The sequence below is a fragment of the Papio anubis genome, chromosome 6 (assembly GCF_008728515.1).
Source record: "Papio anubis isolate 15944 chromosome 6, Panubis1.0, whole genome shotgun sequence".
In the NCBI taxonomy this organism is placed as follows: Eukaryota; Metazoa; Chordata; class Mammalia; order Primates; family Cercopithecidae; genus Papio; species Papio anubis.
In genome coordinates, this window is record NC_044981.1 from 162973011 (window position 1) to 162995912 (window position 22902).

At 51.6% G+C, this 22902-nt stretch overlaps 1 protein-coding gene across 1 annotated transcript in view; it reads right to left on the reverse strand.

Moving 5' to 3' along the window:
• The window catches only part of RPS6KA2 (ribosomal protein S6 kinase A2), a 455610-nt gene that overhangs the window by 47051 nt on the left and 385657 nt on the right, over positions 1-22902 (reverse strand). Inside the window, 1 exon segment of the mRNA XM_031667562.1 lies at positions 9622-9686. Within this exon segment, the coding sequence (XP_031523422.1) occupies positions 9622-9686 (65 nt within the window).

Here is a 22902-nt window from a genome sequence, read left to right on the forward strand (position 1 = left end):
CCAAACTTATTTCCCAAACAGGACCTTGGACAGAAGGCACAGAAAGTCCACAGCCCTCCGTGCTCTGGTCTCAGAGCTGCCGGCCTGACAAAGCTTTCCAAAGCTGAGATATGTTGTTTCCAGTCCTCTAGGGCAACAACACATTCTATTGGGATAATTCAATGTAAGGAAACAACGCACAGGTATCTGAAACCTGGCGTGGTCCTCAGGTGGGTGATGCCGTAGGTGGTGCTTAGACAGAGGGAACTGGGGGAGCCCAGTGCTGAGAGAAGTGGGGAGGGGCAGGGGCACTGGAGGGAGGGCTGGGGCCTGGGGCCTGACCACAAGGCTGAGCTGGGCAGATTCAGTAGAGGACACTGAGTTTAGTCAAATCACCCTGATGACAGAAGGCACAGGCCATGCTAGTGTGCTGAGGGGCCAGCCTGGTAGTTGGTAGGGCAGCGGCGGGGCAGGGCCAGGCTGGGTCTTGCCCCTACTGAGCACGGGGTTTCCTTAATCCTGCCTGGCGAGGGTCCCCACGGCGTTCGCGGAAAACATCCAACCTGGGGTCCTCTCCTGGGCAGTTGTGCGTGACCTTCTGGAGTCAGGGACCCTCATGGCCATGCAGCTCTGGAAAATGGACATAGTGACTCCAGCTGAAACCTGTTCTACATCTCTCAAGGACATTGGAAAGCAAATTTCAACACCTCCTCCGATGAGGCCCAACGGGAAGGGAGAGGAGGGAGGAGGGAGGAGGGCATCTGACCTCTGGGTCCCACCTGGGGCACACCCTGCTCTGCTTATCCAGGAGCACCTGGGTCAGAGTCCAGGTCAGCAACCAGGACCCACAGCTACTGCAGGAGGGCCAGGTGCCAACGGACACCCCCGAGCTCCCACGGGGGCTTATCAGGCAGCAGGATGTGCCCTGATTTACAAGAGCTCAGGGCGTGCACACGGGAGCCATCAGAGGAGAAACAGGATTGAATTCAGCCCCGAATTATTTGGCCATTTCCTGCCCTGGGTGCATAGTTTCCATTAGGCACTGAGTTACTCTTCAAGCCATTTTCAGAAATGAAAAGATGCTCCTTTCTGCAGTGAGGCACAGGACAGGTGGGAATAATCTCCCTGGATGCACGTGCTTGCCCGAGGAAGTCTCTTGAGCGGGCACGTCCAGGCCATCGGGTGCCACGAACAGGCCGGTGCAGCTCGTTCGCTACCCAGAGAGTCCTGAGAGCCGGGCTATTAAGAATCCTGCTGAAGTCAAAATCACATGCTCCCTCTGTGTGAGAGCGAGTGAGGGTGAGAGATGGAGAGAGAGAGAGACAGGGAGAGAGGGGGAGAGAGAGAGGGGGCAGGGGAGAAAGAGATGGAGTGGGGAGGAGGGGGGAGAGAGGGAGGGGGAGGGAGATAAGAAAGAGAGGGAGATGGAGAGAGAGAGAGAGACAGGGAGAGAGGGGGAGAGAGAGAGGGGGTGGGGGAGAAAGAGACAGAGTGGGGAGGAGAGAGAGGGAGGGGGAGGGGGATAAGAAAGAGAGGGAGATGGAAAGAGAGAGAGCACACGCTAGCTCAATCCAGCACAGAGCCAGGCCTGCTTTTATTATGAGGAGGAATTTATTTACACAAGAGATTTCCATTAAAAACAAAATAAAATACAAACTGGTTGTCATGTATTAATTCTACTGTGAAGTATTTAGCTCTGGAACACAGGGGCCCACATGGCCCCTCTGGCTCCTCTCCTCCATGCCAGCTCTTCCTCCATCGCCCTGGGGACCCATCTTGCCCACCCCTGCCCCTACCCCGCCACAGCCTCTGATAAAACATCCCCAGAGCCTGGTGCCCAGTGCTTCTTCATGGAGGGGTTTTGCCCCCACTGGGACATTTGGCAGTGCCCAAAGACACTGCTGGCCGCCACACCTGTGTGACTGCTGCGAGCTCCCAGGGGGTGGAGGCCAGGGTGTGCAGAACCCACCCACCCATAACGGCCCCACCACACAGCATCGCACAGGTGCCACCCAGGCTGAAGGTGGGAGACCCTGGCCCTGCCTGCTTCCTTCTCTCTCTCACCCTTCCTGTCTTGCTTCTGCTCCAACCCTCGAAAGCGTAACGCCAACCAGCTTCTTCAAGGAGGACTGGATGTTGAGGTGACTGGCCACTGTCCTTGGAACCTCTTCCCCTCCCCATGGAAACCCCGGTGTGGCAGGGCTGCAGGCTCTGCCTGGCTTCCTGCAGGCCACATCCTTCACCCTCCTCATCCACCCATGGGGCACGCACCACAGCCTCGCTTCACACCAGCTGTCCAGGAAGGCACAGGCTCTGTCTCTGACCACTCTGACTCGGGAGGCTCACGCCCAGAGGCTGTCACCCTCCCGCCTTCTGAGTCAGATCACAGCCCAGCACTGGTACTGCTGTGACCTCCTCTGGGCTGAGGCCATCCCACTCCTTTAATACGAAGTGTCTGCTGCGAAGTCAGGTAGCCGTTCCCTCCATCCCAGGACACTGCGCCTGGTGGCGGGGCTCAGACGTCCCCTGTGCTCTGCCGCATCTGTGCCTAGCCCAGTGCTGGGAGTCACCCGGGATGCCCAGTGAGGAGGTCCTGAGCCTAGGTGGTCCTGTAGCACTTTTGTACAACACCAACAGCTCCTCCTCACACGGCGGCAGGAGGAAGCCCGCCTCTGCTTTCCCCGTGCTTTCCACCCCTTGGCTGTGAGCCCAGGCTTTCAGCTCACAGACCCCAGCAAGACCAGAGGGAGGCACGTGTGTGAGAGTGGACGGAGCGCCTGCCAAGGGCCAGGGCCTGCCTTCTGTGCCGCAGGAGCCTTCAGGCAACTGTCCACCCCGTAACATGGGTCCATGTGCCAACTGTGGCTGTGAACACAGCCTGTTCACTGGGGCCTCCAGACCACCATGCCCCATCTGCCAGAGGCTGCTGCGTTTTCACTGTGGTCTGGGCCAGACAGTGAGGTTCTGTGCAGGCTGCCTGGCGCTAACTGGAGTCAGTCACTTTGGCCATTTGGACGGCTTCCTCGAGGCTTGCAGCAATCTTAAAGGCCAATGGATCAATGTCTTCCTGATGCTACGTAAACATTTGGAAGGTGCTAATATGTGTTATTACTATGTATGCTTTTTCTTTCCATATGCAAACCTAGGAATGGGTTTGAGGCTTTGGGGGAGAAGTCATCTGGCCTCTTGCTTTGTATGTAAATCACTGCAGGCAGGGTTGTGTTGAGAGTGAAACAGCGGCAGCATCTCGCCTGGGATTCTGAGCTTGGTGAGACAGACACTAGCAGTTCCGCCCTGGATCCCCCCTTCCTGAGACTCTGGGATAATTCATGCCAACACCGACAGAGAGAAAATGCAGTCTCATGATCAAATTCGCAAGCGCATTTAAAATCATCTCATTTGTCCCAAGATGTCAGAATGACACAGTGTGGCCACAGTGCTGAAACGAATTTCACAGGAAACAAGCGCACGTGAGGAAGCCCGGAGCAGGCCCATCAGGATTCTATTTATACTAAAGACCTTCAGCTAAGTGAGAAGAGGACAGAGAGAGCAACAGAAAAACGTAACTGGGTGATGACATAGGAAACAGGTGCTAATTTGGGGTCTCAGACCCTAACATCTGCCTTCTGCAGACAGTTTTGGCTTCAGGCATTTTGGAATTAATACGCTCCAATAAGGCAAAGGGCACATTTATAGATTATTCCTAAAATAGTAACGCAAAACTATGCAGACCAGAAGACAGGATGGAAAGTGCCGCAGGAAGAATCGAAACGATTTTCAAAGCGTCAGGATGGGTGTGACAGGTCAGTGGCTCATGGAGCAGGACTGTGCCTGCAGTTTACCCGGCTGTAGGTGGGTCCAACAGAAGAAGCACCTGGACTTAAAAGCTGCTGAACCAAAGGGGGATGATTCGTTGCACAGAGTCCGTGCTGCGTTCCCCGAAGGGGAAGTGCTCCTGGTGTATATAATGTAGGCATAAAAGGATAGAAATCTCGCTACTGGCAATGGGAGCAACAGCTGCGTGGAGACACCTGTGCTGTGAGGCCCTGACCTGCAGCCTACAGCTCCCAAACCCCCAAACCATTCTGCGCCATACTCTGCAAATACTCCACTTGTGGGCAAGACCACAGTGAACTGAAGACCCAGAACCCACCCTCTGCTCCTGCCAGGACACACAACAGCCAAGTTCAGGGCACACCCCACGTGCTGCCAGATCACCGAGCGACCTCAAGCTTCTCATTGTCCTGTGCCTCAGTCTCCTCTACAAGTCTCTCCCATCTCACAGCATGACAGCTAATGATGTGCTTGGATGGGTTTCAGACTGTACAAAGAACATAAACATGAGTTACTAGTATTGATCATTAATAACCAATAACAGTGATAATAAGGGTCAGTGCGACACTAAAGGTCTAGGCTCTGGACAGAGTTCCAGAAACAAAGATGTCCCTCTCCCCGATGACTGTGTGTCTCCAGCATCATCATTCGTTGCCTGTAAAAATATTTGCGGTTCCCTGGGTCCCCCTGCGAGGGACGCCAGGCTGGGCTGGGAGCCGTCCTCAGACTGGCTTGTGCTGTCTGCAGTGATTAACTTTTACGAAGTTTTTTTTTGGGTTTGTGCTAATTCTGTGTTCTCAGCATGCTTCAGCCATGGGGGAAAAACCAACACAGCTTCTATCGCTGGCCTCTACTGTATCCTCTGCAGAGGTTTGTAGTCGATCATTAACTCGTGGCTTCTTACTCAGCTAGTCAAGTAGAGCTGGCCTTCAGAAGGAATGGCTCCCGTGTAGACATTCACTTGCTCATCTCTGAAGCTAAATTAAAAGGCAGCAGCCCACACCTCCACTGTTCCCACACTTACTGTCAGCAGATGGTCCTGCTCCAGCAGGCCACTGAAGACCCTGGGGACAGTAGTGGGATGACAGGTGTTTACTTTAAAAAAAAATAAAAATAAAAGATCTTCTGGCAGTGTCAGGTCACAGACGGCAGCAGAAAGCAAAATAAATATCCTTATATTTTCCCAGTTGGATCCTGAGGCAAGCCCTTGGGTGAAGTACCCAGGCAGAAATGTAGTGGTTAGGAAATGTCTTCTCATCCGTCGTTACAGAGTGTCTGCATTGCAGAGGGAACGGCTTTTGGTGTTAACAGTTCTTGCAAATGAGGCTGAACTGTGGTTTTCAGCTATCTAAGCCGCTGAAAACCAGAATGGGCACATCTCGAAAAATACATCACCAGGTAAAATTACCTCTTAAATAAATACCTTTAAACATCTTGCATTTTAGCCCCCGCTTTCTGAAGAATGGGTTGATGGCTTGCCTGGATGTGTTATTGGGGTTTGAGGTTAGCCATGAAGACACATGGGCTGCTGCTGGGGCCGCAGACACAGAAGAACACACGGATAAACTCGACTCAAGAGAGGATCAGCTGAGATGGGGGGACCACTGGACTCATCCTGATCTTGACAGCTTCTAAGACCATCGTAGTCCTGAACACGGTGTTTCCATGCCCACACATCTTTGTTGGGAGCATCCTCCTTCTCCTCCTTCTGCCCCCTGCTGGTTAATTCCACTTGCCCTCTTTCAGGCATCATTTCTCTCTCTTCCTGCTGGCCACTTTCACTGTGCATGCAAATCTTCCATTGGTGGATGATGGCGTTATGGGACAGCAGACTCCTCAGTCTATGAGCAGCTGGAGGACGGAGCTCTGCCTTCCAACTGTTATGTCATGGACATGGACACTTTGCTGGTGCACGACCACGGTGAGCACCAAGCGTTATTTATCAAATGCATGAATTAATGCAGAAGTGGTGTTTCTGAGCTCCTCTGCCACTCATGGGCTGTGTGGGTTCAGGGCACTGGGCAGAACGAGAGCCTGCCATTCCTCTAGCACTGCTGCCTGCCTTCCTCTGGAAAGTACAGACATGAAGTAAACATGTCTGGTTCTGATCAATCATAAGGACCTCTCTCAAATCCAAAACAAAGCCAAAATAAAATCAAATTAAGTGCTAAGAGCAACAAAAGGAACATCTCAGCCCTGATTCTAGTCTGATTACTTTGAAATGATGCAGAAATGCCACCTTCTTGGGCTGTGTTTGCTCTCCAACCACAGAGAGACCAGAGCACCCTGAGCAGAGGCACTGTGTAGAGAAGGCTCTTATTGCCACAGGAAAAAGGTAAGCTTCTGCTCAGAGCTCGCTGGACCTCAGCATTCTGCGATGCACAGTAATCTAATTTTTCATAGTTTTCCAGATCCATCGTATTGTTAAAATTCCAGGCATCTCACAAGGTTGTCTTAGCAAGTGTGTAAGCCCTTCTGGGCCATGCGTACTTCGGAGTGGCTCCACTCTTGGCTGAGTCCTCTGTGTTGGACTGTGTCACCTGGGGGTTCGGTGTGGAGAGACTTCTCTTTCCTCCCAACTGCAGCCCTCAGGGTCTCCCATCCCAGGCTGCTGCCCCGCCCACCTGCAGCTCTCCCTCCAGTCCAGCAATCCTGGTTCTCCATTCTCCCAGGCATGGCCTTTGGAGGAAGGACTAGAGTGCGAGAGCGAGGAAATGGAGGGGGCAAGTCTCCCTTGACAGCTGTGACTCCTGTCTTGAGAGTCTCACTCCTTCATTCACTGATTCACTCACTGACTCAGTCACTGACTCATTCACTCATTCACTGACACACTGACTCATTCACTTATTCATTTGCTCATTCACTCATTCCCTCACTCATTCCCTCACTCCCTCACTCATTCCCTCACTCCCTCACTCATTCACTTACTCATTCACTCACTCCCTCACTCATTCACTCACTCCCTTACTCATTCACTCACTCATTCACTCCCTCACATACTCCCTTACTCATTCACTCACTCATTCATTCACTCCCTCACTCATTCACTCACTCATTAACTCACTCACTCCCTTACTCATGTACTCCCTCATTAATTCACTCACTCATTAATTCACTCACTCATTCACTCACTCATTAACTCACGCACTCACTCATTCACTTGCTCATTAACTCACTCACTCACCCCCTTACACATTCACTCACTCACTCATTCACTCCCTCCCTCACTCATTCACTCACTCATTAACTCACTCACTCACTCCCTTACTCATTCACTCATTCACTCACTCCCTCACTCATTCACTGACTCATTAACTCACTGACTCACTCCCTCATTCACTCACTCATTAACTCACTCACTCATTCACTCACTCACTCCCTTACTCATTCACTCACTCATTCACTCCCCCCTTCCCTCACTTATTCATTCACTCACTCACTGACTCATTCACTCACACATTCACTCACTCACTAGGGATTCATCAAGTGCCTCCTTTGAGCCAGGCCCCATTTTAGAGCTGTGGGTTACATCTCTAAGCCACAGATTCCTGATCTCGCAGCTTACATTCTAGTGGCAGGAGACAGAAAATAATAATAAACATCAGAAACACACGTATTATGAGGCAAGTCAGAAAGTGGTAAGGGATACGAAAACAGAGCAAGGCCAGGGGGCAGGGGTGCTGGAAAAGGAGCTGCAGTTTGGAAGAGCTGCAAGACAGGTCTCAAAAGATGATACTGAATGGAAGACTGGAAGGTGGAGACAAGTGAGCCCTTGGGGGACTTGGGCACGAGGGGCCTGGGAAGCCAGACCAGCTGGAGCCAGTGCTAGGGGGTGAACCTGTTCCATGGAGACACGGGAAGGAGGCTCCATGAGGATGGGAGGGGTGACGCGTGGCTCTCCCGACCACTTTCCCATGCTTTTCCATCTGTCCCCAGCTGCATCCTCTTCGTCAGCACAGTGTCCTCCTGTGACATGTGCAGACCCATCTGTCCACCGCCTTTCTCTGCCAAGTCATCACAAGCCCCACGGAAGCAGGACTTTGTTCCATCCATGGCTCTATCCCCAGCCCTGGAAAGTGCCTGAGATTGGGATGCCCAGCAGAAAGGGTTGGATAAATGGAGAAGCAGATCATGCAGGGAGGAGCTATGTGGTCCCACCTTGACCACTGGCAGGTGGGGGAGGGGATGCAACATGTCGTGACCCCCTGAGGGGCAGGCGTCGGGGTTCTGGGCATGGTGCTGTGCTAACCATCCACAGGCTAACACCCAGGTCCATTCTCCACGAAACAGGCTTGTCTGAGATCTAAACGCCATGCAAGGTGACGTCTCCATAGAAAATATATTCCAACGCAGAGTCGACTAACAGTGACCTCAGGTGCCCATCTGTGAGGTGAGCACAGCCTGAGCTTCTGATAAGCCTAAATTTTCAGGGAAGCTAAGTAAGAGACTCCAAAGGGAGGCCTTGGTTTTCATTTCTTGGAGGTCCTGGTTGGGAGGCACAGATGTCCTGAAAGTTTGCATGCTTCTCTCTAATCTTACTTTTGAAAAGAAGTCTAATCTTAACAAAAGTTCTTTAATCAGAACTGTAAAACCAGGCTGTAAAAAGTTATCACTCTTTCCCAGCTTGAGTGCTTTGCTGGGGCTCAGGCTGAAGGAAGAGGAGAACCGGCTGGTTTCATCCAGCACTGGTGTTACACATTCCCAGAGGAGAGGTCTGGGGCTGCAGGTGGGACCCACCTGTCAACCACAGGGGCCACCTCTTCATGAAATGTGTGGAGGCCCCAGACTCCATGAGGACATAAAGAAGAGAGAGACAAGGGAAAGCAGATAATAAACTCTATACGATAGAGGGCATTTACATCTTAAAAAGTATTCCATTAAAATCCTTTGAGGTTAATTTGTTAGGTCAGGAAAAGAAAATCCCAACATAATTGTTTTTGTGTTAACCCTAAGGAAAGAACTAAAAGCAACTGATAGGAAAGGAGGTATTGCCTTCCTCAGATGGAAAGAACAGCCTCTGAGTTTTAGCTGCGAGAATTCCCTGCGTGGGCGATACGTCAGATGCTGACAGCTTTACCACTTGGAGTTGGTGTTTTGGCAGAAATAGGCCATTGACACTTGTAGCTTGGTGAAAAGTGAGATACGAGAACTTCTTAGACAATGTCCAGCCTGGCCCAGAGAACCGGAAATGGCGGCTTTACTAGTAACTCCACTAACAGAAGCTCCAGTTTATTCTAACAACTCGGCACTTTTTGTTTGTTTGTTTGTTTTGTTTTTTATGCGACTTCCATGTGCGCATCAGCCTGACTAACGATGGAAAATGCAGTATCGAATCTGGGCCCGCCCGTAGCCCTAGCACTAAAAGGTCCTGGTTGAGCAGCTCATCAGGATTTTTGCCTGCTCAGCCCTTGGGGTTAGAAGACAATCGCTGTTGGAGCAATCGGGAACGTGCGGGGCTTCGAGAGGCGTGCGGGGTTTCGAGAGGCTGGGGAGTGGGTGCAGGGAGGACAGAAACCTCGACAGAGGACAGAAACATCGACTTTGACGGGCAGAGGAGAGTAGGAAGAAAGCTGAGGGGACTTTAGGCCTCGAGCTGGAGGGAGGGGCACTCACACGTTGGTGCCTCCCAAGTTGCCAGCCCGCTCAGCAGGGTCCTGGGAGCTCCCTGCCTGCAGGTGGCTTCTCCGCATTCTCCTCCGACCTACTTGTGACCCGGACACTGAGGACCCTTTGTGCCAAGACATGATGTTCCCTCCACCCACTTCCGTGTCATGCGTGTGCAGATGGGGACTGTGGCATGCAACTTACGTTCCAGTCTATGGTCACAAAGAAGGGATGGCGCTTAATTTCCTCCACTCCATCAATGCCAGCACCTGTCACAACAACACAGAGATGATCATCAGAACAAATCCAAGATGGGGTTCTCTGACAGTTTCCAATGCAGCAGTATGGGGGGTGGGGGTGTGCAGAGGCAGGGCCATGGGAAGGACCCCGTAGGCTGCTCACTCCTGCCCAGGGCACCTGCGCACCTGCCGATGCCCCCAGCTCAGAAAGCCACGACTCAGCTCCGAGGGCTTGTGAGGCAGAAGTGGCCTGGGGTTGGGGTGGGCGAAAGAGATGGTAAAGAGAGGCATGGGACAGGCCAGCCAGGTGCTGCCATGTGAGGGCTGCCTGGCACCCCCCTGTCACGCCCAGGAGCTTGAGGTGCCTGCGAGTGTGAGCACCAGGTGGACCTCCCAGGAGGCTGGAGGGGAAGGCACAGAGCAGAGCTCCTGGCAAAGCTGCCGCAGGGATTAACCAGGGAGGGAAGAATTCCAGGAAATGAAAGGGGTTGACAGGACTGAGTCCCGGAAGAAGCCGGAGCTCAGCCTCCTGCCCACACCTGGCCACCCCTGAGCCTGCTCAGGCAGGTGACTGTTTTTACCTGGAGGCTACTTACAAATATCTCTGCTTTGTTCCGTTATTTCTACCTAACCTCCTGCCTTACTTTGTTGCTTACAATCCTAAGGCCCTGGGGCAGAAACGAGGGAGGGAGTAGTGGGTGGAGCACTGGGGGCCCTCTCGGGCAGCATGATTCTCTAACGGTGGATACATGTCTACTCATTTGCCAGAAATCATCACTGTCCCCCAGAATGAGCCCAGTGTGGACAAGGCCTTTAGTCAGTAGCTCAGATCATCGGCTGCAGAAGCGCACCCATTCATGCAGGCACTACTGTTAGGGAAAGCTGTGGGGCAGGGAGTGAGTGGTCTGTGGAAACTTGCTGCAGTTTCTGTTCAGTATTTCCGTAAACTTAAAACTGTTCTGAACACAAAGCCTATTCATTCAAAACAAAAGGTCATTAAGCTCTAGGATTCTGTTTTCTCCAGGATGGGACGGCCACAGAGGAGCCCGTCCTCCTGGGTCACGAGTCCGAGAAGAGGCGGGCTTGGCTGGAAGCAGCAGCGGTGGCAGTGGCCGGGGAATTCCCGCCAGCTCCGGGCCTAGGTCTGGGGAGGGTCTGATCCCTGGGGCCCGGCTCCTCTGTTTTGCAAGCTGTGTTCCTTTCCGCTGCCAACTCCTAACGGCCCTCCTCCAAATCAGAGCCTCCTGTGCCATGCATGCCCCTTTGTGGAGCCCCCCTCACGTCCAGCTCTCACTCCTGTAGTTAAGGGAAGAGCGTGGCTACCCAGGGATGCTGTGGTCAGCACAGGCGCGGCCCAGCCTGTCCTGCTATGAAGCTGGGCTGGGGTGGCACAGGTCACCGCGAGTCACAGGAGACGGCACCATTGTGGGCTGGACCTGGCCCATGTCCTGGTCCCTCCTCCCCCTCCATTCCATACTCTGGGCAGTGATGTGGGGGCGGCTCGGGAGCTGTGGCGGCCTCGGAAAGCCCCTCTAGGTGGTCAATGGCCCGGAGACAGTCCCCTTACCCTGGAACCTTGGCCAGGGCCACGGTGCTAGGAAAGAACCCACAAACTAAATGCCCCTGAAGACATGCTCAGTTTCATGTTATTCACACTTTGACGTGAAAGTCCACCTACAAGGACTTAGAGGAAGGGCGCACAGTCGGGAGTTTCTCCTTCCATGAGGACGCAGGCTCACAGGACAGACATAGCATACGGACATCTCAGTCATCTGATGCACAATCGCTGTTCCCATTTTACAGACGAGGAAACTGAGGCTGACGCAGGTCAGGTAACTTGTTCAAAATCAGACCAGAGGTTACGAGTTATGGGTACCAGGTTTGGAGGCACATCTCTGAAACGTAGCCAAGGTGCCCGACCTTCTGAAATGTCTTTCCCCTGACTCCCTGCTGAGGCCTCTCCGGGTTTCCCGGTCTATCTCCTTTGTTCTCCTCTAAAGTCTGAGCCCAGGGATCTGATCCCAGGCCTTTGCAATCGCAGCAGCTGGCATGAGCCTTCGCAGGCGCACCAATGGCTGCTGTAATGAAATTTCCAGAGTGACAGTCTGACTTCCAAACGGCCCTCCCCACGCGCCCATCCTGTGTGCAGGCCTCCTTTGATGATGACCAGAGCTCCGGGTTGAAGAGTCCTTCTGGTCATGATGATTAACAGGAAGACCTTCCTCTGAAGTGTGCCTCTCCCCTACTCTTTTGTTTCGTGACTGTTGGATGCATGGCCAGAAGGACTGTCAAAAGACTGGTGACTGGAACAAACAGTTCAGAGGCCCTGGTACACACAGGGCTGTGGCAACTTGTTGGCTGTACTTCTTCGGAGGATCTATTTCACATTTTGTACCCACTGTATTTCCTTCTTATTCATCATTTGCAAATATGGTCTGCAGGAGTTTTAGAAAGTGAGGCGCAGAGGAAATACAGGTATTGGTATAACTACTATCTAACTGGTATGTGCTGGGTTTACCTGGATCACTGGAGTCAACACATTTCTATCTTTACCTCCTTTCCCCCAAGGCAGTAAGATTTTGCACCATGTTCGTATTTTAAGGCCTCAGCAAAAAGAGTCGACAAGGGAATAACACTCTGGTTATTACTAAAAAATTACAGGTGTTCCAATTATAGGGGGGAAACATGAAATAGAAGGAGGATTTGTGCACTCAGTGCTTTGAAACCTGCGTCAATCCTCCCAGGGCAGTCAGGTTTATTATTTTTGTTAAAATAGGTGACTTTGCACTCGGCTCCCCTTTTTTATCTACACTGAACACACTGGACAAACGACGGTGAGCGGAGTTCTGGGCGGGGAAAATTGGAAAGTATCAGGCTGATGCTGGAATCATGGCTGACTCGTTATGGGATACGGATGACACGCACTGAAGGCCTTCCTTGGTTCTAGAGGACCTGCTGCCACTCATCTAGATCACGAAGCACTGACAAGAACAGGGACAGAAACTGCAAGCACAGAAGGCCAGAATTCCCTCCTGTTAGGCTAAGGGATTTGTCAGTAAGTTCCTTAATGCAGGGTAAATAGGAGTTCAAGGTTCAGGGGAACAGAAGATTCAAGAATCACACTTCTCTGTAGTAATAACACCTAATCCTGTTTGTTTAAATGGCTTGTGGTCTATCTCCAAATTGGGGCACCACCTAAAGTGTTTATCTGGGTCTGTGTCTCCAATTGCTGTGCTCTGGTTAAGGGTGTAATTCTGCAACCAGTTGGAACTCTCACATCAATGACTAGTTTTAAAGCGTAGTGCAGTGCCTGTGAGAGGATTTACTTTTTTTTATTTTGGGGGGACTCATTCTGTCACCCAGGCTGGTGTGCAGTGGCATGATCACGACTCACTGCAGCCTCAATTTCCCGAGCTCAGGTGATCCTCCCAGCTCAGTCTCCTGAGTAGCTGGGACTACAGGCATGTGCCACTACACCAGGGTAATATTTTATATTTTTTGTAGAGATGGGGTCTCACCATGTTGCCCAGGCTGGTCTCAAACTCTTGAGCTCAAGTGATCCACCTGCCTGGGTCTCCCAAAGTGCTAGGATTATAGGCATGAGTCACTGCATGGATGATTTATTCTTTCATTGCACCGATTCTATCCAGCTCTTCTACTTCATATTTTTCACAAGGTAAGCCATTCATTTCATTGTAGGGCTTCTAAATTCTCAGTAGGTGATTCCCAAAGGGTTTTGGTATCTGCCAAAAATCTGTGCATTGTGTCTTTATATCTACAGAGAGCTTTGGGGGATGGTTAATTCATGGTTTGGGACTCCTTTGCAGTATTTTCATTTTCGTTGTTTTAGAGTCACACAAACCCATCTCCGACACTTCTGGGAACATTCAGTAGAAGCTTACTGGCTGCCTCCTGAGGCTTATTACATACTGCAAGCTTCTCCTAACTGGCCCACCACGTCCAGCCTATAACCGTCCGGGGCAACTTCCATGATTGATTTAAATACTAGGTCTGCTTTTCAACTTGTTCATCACTTACAGGTTATCTATACATTATGTGTTTAAAGGTTGTTGTTTTTTTTCTTTTTTTTTTTGCCAATTTGAAATTTCATCTATTTCATGTTTACACCCTTTGTCAGGGAGTCGCTTGTGTCTCACAGGACTCAGCCAGTTGGGAGTCAGGGATAGGCTGGGGGCTCAGGCTTGAGCGGTGCGGGAGTGAGATCTCCAGACAGGCCCTGGACATGGGTCTCTAGCAGCTCCCTAGGGCTGGTTTGGGGCTGACCAGCTCCAGGTGAGGGTGAGGACTATCTGCCTGGTCTTCAGCAACCATCAAAGCCTGGCTTACGACAGGCAGTCCCGGCAATGCCAGCGGAAACTGGGGTGAGGACCAGAATGGGCCACATTTGAAGTCATTAAAAACACATCATCTGGAGATCGGTTCTGGACAGGAAAACAGTAACGAGAGCAACGGGAAACCCTCTGCCCGTGCAGGAGCTGTAGGCGGCAGGTGTGCTGTGAAGACAGCAAGCTCGGCTTAGGTGATGGGCGTTGATTCGCTGCGCTATTTTTATGCTCATCAGCACTTCACATTCCCTTCTAACCTTTCCCTCACTTTAAACGTTCCCCTGGGAGTCTCAGAATAGCTCAGGAGTTTCTAGGAGAAGCTACAGATGCTCATTAGGAATGAGCTAGAAAGCTGTCAGCTTTGGAAAAAAGGAAGATTTGGAAGTAGGCTCAGGAAGTTTTATACTCACTACAACTCCTCCTGTCCGGGGGAAAGTCAGGACATAACAAACACCGGTGCTGAAAGCCCCAGCAGTTCCCGATCTCAGTGCGGGACACATTTACAGCTGTTTCTAGACATCACCATGGTATAAACTTCTATCAGAAACGGAAGTCACTTAAGTAATGAGAAGCAGCAAACACCACACCCAGGGTTTAGCCCTACAAAGCCTGTTCAGCAGAAGCATCGCCCACATCTCCCAGCCTCTCCCGTCTCAGCCGGGAGCAGCGCCAAGCGCAGAGGGACCGAATGTCCTGCTGAGCCTGTCTGTGCAGAGCTTCATCCCAGAGCTTACTCCTGATGCTGCCTTGGTCCACGCTTACAGGGTGCGGTGCCGAGGGCGCTGGCCTGGAGCCCCTTTCTCACTTTTCTTTTATTCTGTTCTTTGAAATTCCTGAATTTGCAAATCACTCAGAGTCACCGAGTCTTCCACCTGGGAGTCCCTTTCCTTGCACGGAGAAGAAAGCAGACAGCCCAAGCAGGGGTGTGACCCTCCAAGGCCTCTATCGCGGGATGTGCCCACTCCCTGCTGCCAGCCCCAGCTTGTGGTCCTTCTGCTTAGACTGGCTCATCCCACGCTGCTAGAGCCACCCCAGGGTCTTTCTGTAATTCACAACCACACAACCACCAGAAAAACAGTGCAAAGAAATAAGGCTGGTGTCCCCTCAGCTGCATCCTGCAGAGCCCCCATGGCCACCACACCCACCGCGTGCTCCCAAGCGTGGCCCGGCCTCCAGCTGCTCTGTCTCCTCTCCACTCACCCGCTGCCCAGGCATGGGGATATCACAGAGTCACACGTGCCTCCGGGTGTGCCATTCTTCCTCCTTTCCTCCTACTACTTCCTGTGGCATTTCTTGGGCCCAGACGGCCAGCTCCCCCTGCACCCCGTCCAGCATCCGGCACGTCTTCTGAGACCCAACCCAGGCATCCTCACAGAGTGGCTCTGTTGCCCCCACTCAAATAGATCAGTGGCCCTAAACCAGTGGCCTCTGGAGGTCAGTGGCAGTGCCGTCCACCTTCCTAAGCCAGCACCTGCTACGGGCATTCAGCACACGTTCACTGAACAGATCACACACGAAGGCTGGGGGCTTCAGTCTAGAACTCTTTTGAATGAAGACATTTTATCTTCAGGGGATGTGGAGGTGGGAGAAATGCTAGTCTTAGACTCAGATGCCAAGGAGCCTTTAGCAACTCACAAGGGGGCACAGGGCCGTCTTCTCACCTGCAGAGCATAAGAGAGGAACGAGATGAGTCTAGTTCTGGTAGTCTGGACATGTATAAACACATTATGCCATCTCTTCCAGCTGTAAATATCTGTGCAGAAACTCTGGGAGGGGTAAATTCCCCAAATTCATATGCTGAAGCCCTAATCCCCACTGTCTCACCATGTGGCCGCATGAGCAACATGGGTCACTGCAGGTATGATGAGCATCAGCAGGGCAGACACTCATCTCCTACGACTGCTGTCCCTAGAACAAGGGGAACTTTGGACACAGACCCACACGGAGGAGAAGGCCACATGGAGACAGAGGCGGAGGTGAGGGTGTGGCATTCACAGCCAAGGGTGTCAAGGCTGGCCAGCGAGGCCCTGGGTCTGGGAGCAGCCAAGGCTGGCCAGCGAGGCCCCAGGGTCCGGGAGTGGCCAAGGCTGACCAGCAAGGCCCCAGGGTCTGGAAGCGGCCAAGGCTGGTCAGAAAGGCCCTGGGGTCTGGGAGTGGCCAAGGCTGGCCAGCAAGGTCCCGGGGTCTGGGAGCGGCCAAGGCTGGCCAGCAAGGCCCTGGAGTCTGGGAGCGGTCAAGGCTGGTCAGCAAGGCCCCGGGGTCTGGGAGCGGCCAAGGCTGGTCAGAAAGGCCCCGGGGTCTGGGAGTGGTCAAGGCTGGTCAGCAAGGCCCCGGGGTCTGGGAGTGGTCAAGGCTGGTCAGCAAGGCCCCGGGGTCTGGGAGCAGCCGGGGACACATTCCTTTCAGTGGGAGCACAGCCCTGCAGCCTTGAGCTTGGACCTCTGGCCTCCAGAGCTGTGGGAGGACACGTTTCTATTGCTCAAGCTGCCCAGTTCGTGGTTTGTCATGGCTGCCCCAAGAAACTCACACAGAGGGGCGGCCAATGAACAGCTCAGTGTTCACTGTGGTCCGCCGGGCATTAGAGACGTGTGTTTTTATCCGCGTTTCTTGCTACACTATGCGCACACAGAGGGCACATTTTTCCTTTGATTTCCTAATTTCTAGCTTATTGCTTTGCCCACTGATCCCTCTGTCATCTGGACTGGACGGAATCGTCTGGGAATCCAGAGGCTTCCCGCTGATGGGGGCTCATTAAGGAAGAGGCAGGGGCGAGGAGGTCAGGAGGCAGAGAGGGGTCCCCTCCCTCCCTGGGGGAGGCCATAGAGAGGAAGAGTCTACAGCTCGAGGGGACTCACACTAGGGGAGACACCAAGAGAGGGCAGGTGGGAGGCGATGAAGGCGCATTCGCCCCTCCTCCCAGCCCCCAGATTGGGCCCTGAGGTCCGGGAGAGCTCTAGCACTGAGAGCTCTTATCTGAGAGGCTCAACACAGGGGAGGCTGGAGGTGTGCGATTGCCTTGCATATCCATGCGAGGGCCCAGGGTTAGAACGAGGCCTCTAACAGCCACCAATTCCCCAGATGGTCAAAGGGAGAACTCAATCCCAGGCTCTTTTGGAGGAATGAGAATAAGGCTCGCGGCAGTCAGAAGCCGGGGGGGAAGTTCCAGTCACAAAACCAGCTGTCTGTGCAGGTAAAGGTGACTCTGCCCCACCGGGTTTTCAGACTATCGGGCTCCAGCTCCGCAGGCAACTAAATCCAGCGCCCTCCCTGGATAAAGGCTGGGCAATTAATTCTGACTGTAGCTTCTTCATGCCGAGCCTGGGCATCTTAGGTTGTAAATACACCTGTGGGAGGGTCCACAGCTCCTCGAAAGCTTGATGATAGGCCGGGCGCGGTGGCTCAAGCCTGTAATCCCAGCACTTTGGGAGGCCGAGACGGGCGGATCACGAGGTCAGGAGATCGAGACCATCCTGGCTGACACGGTGAAACCCCGTCTCTACTAAAAAAATACAAAAAACTAGCCGGGCGAGGTGGCGGGCGCCTGTAGTCCCAGCTACTCGGGAGGCTGAGGCAGGAGAATGGCGGGAACCCGGGAGGCGGAGCTTGCAGTGAGCTGAGATCCGGCCACTGCACTCCAGCCTGGGCGACAGAGCGAGACTCCGTCTCAAAAAAAAAAAAAAAAGAAAGCTTGATGATAACTCACTTAGACACAGTTTGAAGGGCGATCTCGGCCCGAGGTGAGCCGTTTTCCATGCTTGGGTGAGCTCCGGGGGGCTGGTATCTTTTAACCAACACCCATCGCTACTTTTACTTAACATTTCTTTTTATAACTTACACAGCCTTCCATGATAGTGCATGCAGACTGACCTCACTTTTCAATAGTTATATAGTATCCCTTGTGTAGACGACGGTAATTCAGTGAACTGTCCTTGGGTGATGTGGATTTCAGCTTCTCATCTCTCTCTGTGCACTTGTGTGAATATATTTGAAGGATATATTATTTGAGGTGGAATTACTTGGGTGAGATGCATGTACTTTAGTTTTGTAGAGATTTTTCAGGTTGACTTACGAAAAGTGGGACAAACACACCCCTTCACCCGGAAGTTGGGAAACTGCTCTCCCATCGCCAACAATGGGGGTTGCCAAATGTGTGCCTCTGCGCTGACTTTAACTTGAGAGGTAAAAATGGGCTAGACCTCCTCGAAGATAGTAAGGACATGAAATATCACGAAGAACTGTACAGGTACTGGCTGATTCGAAAGCACAAAAACATTCATGGAAAGCAACAAGTGGCATGCTTTAAATAGCTCCTTCATAAGACAGGGAGGGCTTTAGGAAAAATCCGCAACTCTCACTAGATGTTTTGGATCTGACAAGCACAGAGTCTTGCTCTGTCACCCAGGCTGGAGTGCAGTGACGCGATCTCGGCTCACTGCAATCTCCGCCTCCTAGGTTCGAGCAATTCTCCTGCTTCAGCCTCCTGAGTAGCTGGGACTACAGGCACCCAGCTAATTTTTATATTTTTAGTAGAGATGAGGTTTTGCTGTTTTGGCCAGACTGGTCTTAAACTCCTGACCTCAGGTGATCCACCTGCCTGGGCCTCCCAAAGTGCTGGGATTACAGGCACACACCACCACGCCTGGGCAATTTTTGTATTTTTAGTAGAGATAGGATTTCACCATGTTGGCCAGGCTGGTCTTGAACTCCTGACCTTAGCTGATCCACACGCTTGGGCCTCCCAAAGTGCTGGGATTACAGGCGTGAGCCACAGTGCCTGGCCGATTTTATGTAAGTATCTTTCTTCTAGTGTTTTTCTAAAGCTCGATGCTTTTTGCCCAGTTTTTCTACAGAATAAAAATTCTTTACAAAATTCAATGAAAACAAGTAAGTTGGGATTTTTACAAAATTCTGAAATTAAGCTACAGTGAAATTCTGGGAAATTTTCTGCAGGAAAAGAGAATAATTACACTCTCATTCCATATTAAAGTAAAAAATAATTGAGTTGTGAATTAAAACGAGTTCATTTTTCAAGTTTAAAAGGCCAAGTCAAGTACTCTTATCAGAAATACAAGCATAGCTATAGGGAATTTTCCTCAAAAACCTTTTCAATTTTTAATTAAGACTGAGCAAAGCTCAAAGTGGTCTTTGTTGTTGCAAAGATTAGAAATAAATAAGCCATGAAGGCTCAGCTCTAATTTGTGGCTTTTAAAAAGGATACTGATGTCTGACATTGCTCTGGAATCAAGCCAAGGTCCCCTTTGAAATTGAATTAGTAGACCTTAAAGTATGTGCTGCAGAGTGGAGGCCTCTGCTGAGTTCTCTGATGAGATGGTCGACAGTACGTTTATCTCTCTGATAGATCTTTTTTTTTTTTTTTTTTTTTTTGAGGCCGAGTCTCGCTCTGTCATCCAGGCTGGAGTGCAGTGGCCGGATCTCAGCTCACTGCAAGCTCCGCCTCCCGGGTTCCCGCCATTCTCCTGCCTCAGCCTCCCGAGTAGCTGGGACTACAGGCGCCCGCCACCTCGCCCGGCTAGTTTTTTGTATTTTTTAGTAGAGACGGGGTTTCATTGTGTTAGCCAGGATGGTCTCAATCTCCTGACCTTGTGATCCGCCCGTCTCGGCCTCCCAAAGTGCTGGGATTACAGGCTTGAGCCACCGCGCCCGGCCCATCTGATAGATCTTAAAGTAGGTGCTGCAGCGTGAAGGGCTCTGTTGAGTTCTCTGATGAGATGGTAAAATGCACGTGCATCTCTTTGTTTTGGTGCAGGCACACACAGGTACACTAGAAGTCTTGGTTCTTTCTCATTTTACTTGGGTTGTCACTAGTTTCCAGCAGGAAACTCTGCCTCAGCTATTGGGGTCCAAGAGCCAAATGTGCTCAAATGAGATAAACAGATGAATCTTGGGATCTGGGCCCTCAGCGATTTTGCAGAGATACCACCCTTTCCTTTCAAATGCAACTGCCCTCGCTGGGGGAGGACTGTCCCAGGAAGTTCTCTGAATAATACTGTGTCTGGGACAGGTGGCAGTATCTGTGCTTGCCCTGGAACTGGAGGAAAGAAATAATTTTCTAAATAGTTTGTTTTTGTCTTAGAAACCAGAGCCAGGAGCAATGACAGGGAGCCACTCAGTTAATGCCTAGAGGCCTTGCTTATTCGGACTGCGATCACAGGCGGCTTCAGGTGACGATGAGGAAACAGAGTGTGATCTTCTCAGGCTGGCTCCACAGGATTAGCCACTGGAGGAGGGGCACCCACCCCTAAATTAGTAAAATGGAAAGGTTTCATGAACTTCTCCAGTTTCAATAAGTGAAATCTGTGTGTTTGGGTGGGACTGGAGGCATGGGAAGATAAGGGAGAGGAAGGAGGGGAGAAGAAGAGAGACATCACATCCTACTTCATCTTCCCTAAAATCCCAGGGTGCTTTACAGCCATGCTACAGGATGCCCTCACCACAAAGTAAATTTGGGGGATTTTAAATTAGTTGCCTCCCAAAAGGGATTGTTCTAAACAAAGGTGGCCGTGCAGCCTTGACCTTCAATAAGGAGTTCCAACACTTTTCCAATTGCCTCAAAAGCAGAGATTCTCGAAAACCAGATGTAACAAGATGCCCCAAGCTTCACAGCCTGAAGACTGAGGGGAGCAGAAGTGGGTTCCGATGGGGCTGCTTTTACAGATCATGTTTGTGCCACACCAGGTAAGAGACCACCTGGGACATCTATGTGTGTGGGGAGAGGACACGCGCAGCCGCACGCTGTCGGAGCTGGAAGGAACCGCAGGGACCATCACCACCACCTTCATTTCCCAGAGAAAAGGAGGGCCAGGGCCCATGGCTGTGCAGCTGGCCACAGCCTAGTTGGGTCTAGAACTCAGAATCCAGACAACTCCCATGCCACTGTGGGCCGCAGACCAGAAGCTCACAGAGCTGGGGCCATGGCCACCCAGGTCCTGCTCTCCCACGTCCTGCTGCCATGCCAACACCAGAGAATCCATCGCTTCTAGCAGCAGGATGGCCCTCAAACACCCAGGGGAAAGGAAAAATCAGGCCTGACTTCTTACAGGATCAGAAAGAATTAAGAAGAATTAAGAAAGGCCCAATTTAAATCTTGAAGACCCCGAATGTCATGCTAATGAAGAATGAGAAGAACAGGGCCTTTTTTCCCCCTTTTTAAGATTAAGGGCAAATCATGTCCTCACTAAATAAGAGAAGCTCATATGTAGTCTTCTCAGAAGCCCATGGAGAAGAAATGGGTTTGTGCTTCCACATTCGGGAAGGGAGGACCCAGGCCTCTGTGAGAGCTGCACTGCTCTCTGTCTTTGGCTGGGCGGGTGCTGACTACAGCCGACTCCTGCACACACAGGCTCCTGGGACAAGCCCTTGTACCTTGGAACAGAGCCTTGCTCAAACAGAAAATGATGAACACAATTTTACAGTCTTGTCATGGAGGTCGGAGATGACAGGGGTGTGTGCTTGGCAGGTGTGAAGTGCTAAGCGAATACAGGATTGTGCAAGTCACTAGGAGAAAAACACTTTGTGAACAAGGATTCTGGGTGAGTGCATAGAACCAGCATGATGTCCACATCCACAGGCAGAGCCCCTGAATCTGAGTGGGCACTGCGGGGGCCAAGGCGTGATGTACCCGCAAACCTGTGCTGTCTTTTCTGCTTTACCACTTGACGGGGAAAATGGATAGAGATGAAGCAGTAGCACCAAGGCTCAGGCTCGATCAAACTCCACACACTTCGGGGCGAGGAGCTTTTCAGAGCACCTTAAACAACAACTGCAATTCCTTCAATTCACTTGAGTTCAAGTGTATTCACCAGGGGCTCTGTGTGGTCTGGGAGCTGGACACAAAGATGAACCAGACACAACCTCTGCCTTCCTGGATCTCAACACTCAGGGAATACCTGTGGCCGGCCCAGCTGCCTGGCCAGTAAAGCCGCCACTCCAGCCCTCGTTTCCTTCCTCCAACCACAGATGCTTGGTCTCCTGCCTTCCTTACAGTGCCATGTGTCACGAGTGCCATGGACAGGGTTTCAGCCAGCAAGAAGTACAGAGAACTCCCAGGGGCTTCCAGAAAAGCCTTGCTTTCATGATAAAGGAGACAGAGGCAGTTGGCCCCATGCAGTTCCTTTTTTTTTGTGTCTCCTGCAGAGAGGATGTGATGCCAGGAGCCGTTGCAGCTACGCTGTCATCACAAGGCACCAAGGATAAGGATGAAACGGCAGAGAACTGAGGATGGGAAACAGAAGCCACAGGAAGATCTGGGCTCCTGACAGCAGTAGTTCAGCTGCCAACGTCTACAACTCATCAACGACCATGTAGTGCGTTAATAAGAGAAAATGAAACTGCGATTTGGAAAACTAAATTAGTTGAATAAAAAATTTAAAATTATCTAACGGTTCTATTCCTGGCAGCTAAAAGTAATTCCTATGGATACACCTGTTTTCACAAGTGAATTTCGTAAGTTTCTTGTCTGACCTGCTTTGAAGTACTGTCGTGAGAATTCAAGTCAGATGATGCACTGTCTTAGTGCAGTGCCGAGGCATCTTCTCATCCTCATCAACAGCACTGTGCCGGGGGAGACCTGAGGCTTGGAGAACGACCTGTTCTCCAGGTTCATTAGAAATCCGCCCAGGCAGGGGAACATTGGAGCTGTCCACCCACCCTCTCCCACCGCCCACAGGGCCTGCCTCCGAGAGCTATGTGGAGGAGGCAGTGCTTACACCCAGCAGCATAGAGAACATTGAGGGGAGAGCCACAGACACAATAAAGGTGCAACCCAGGGTCACAGAAAAGAACAGCTCTGGACCAGACACCGAAAAGGCTGATGAAATGAGACCAGGGGCTCTAGAAGTGGGCAGCCTTCAAGGTTGAGAGACGAGTAGAAATGGCATGCA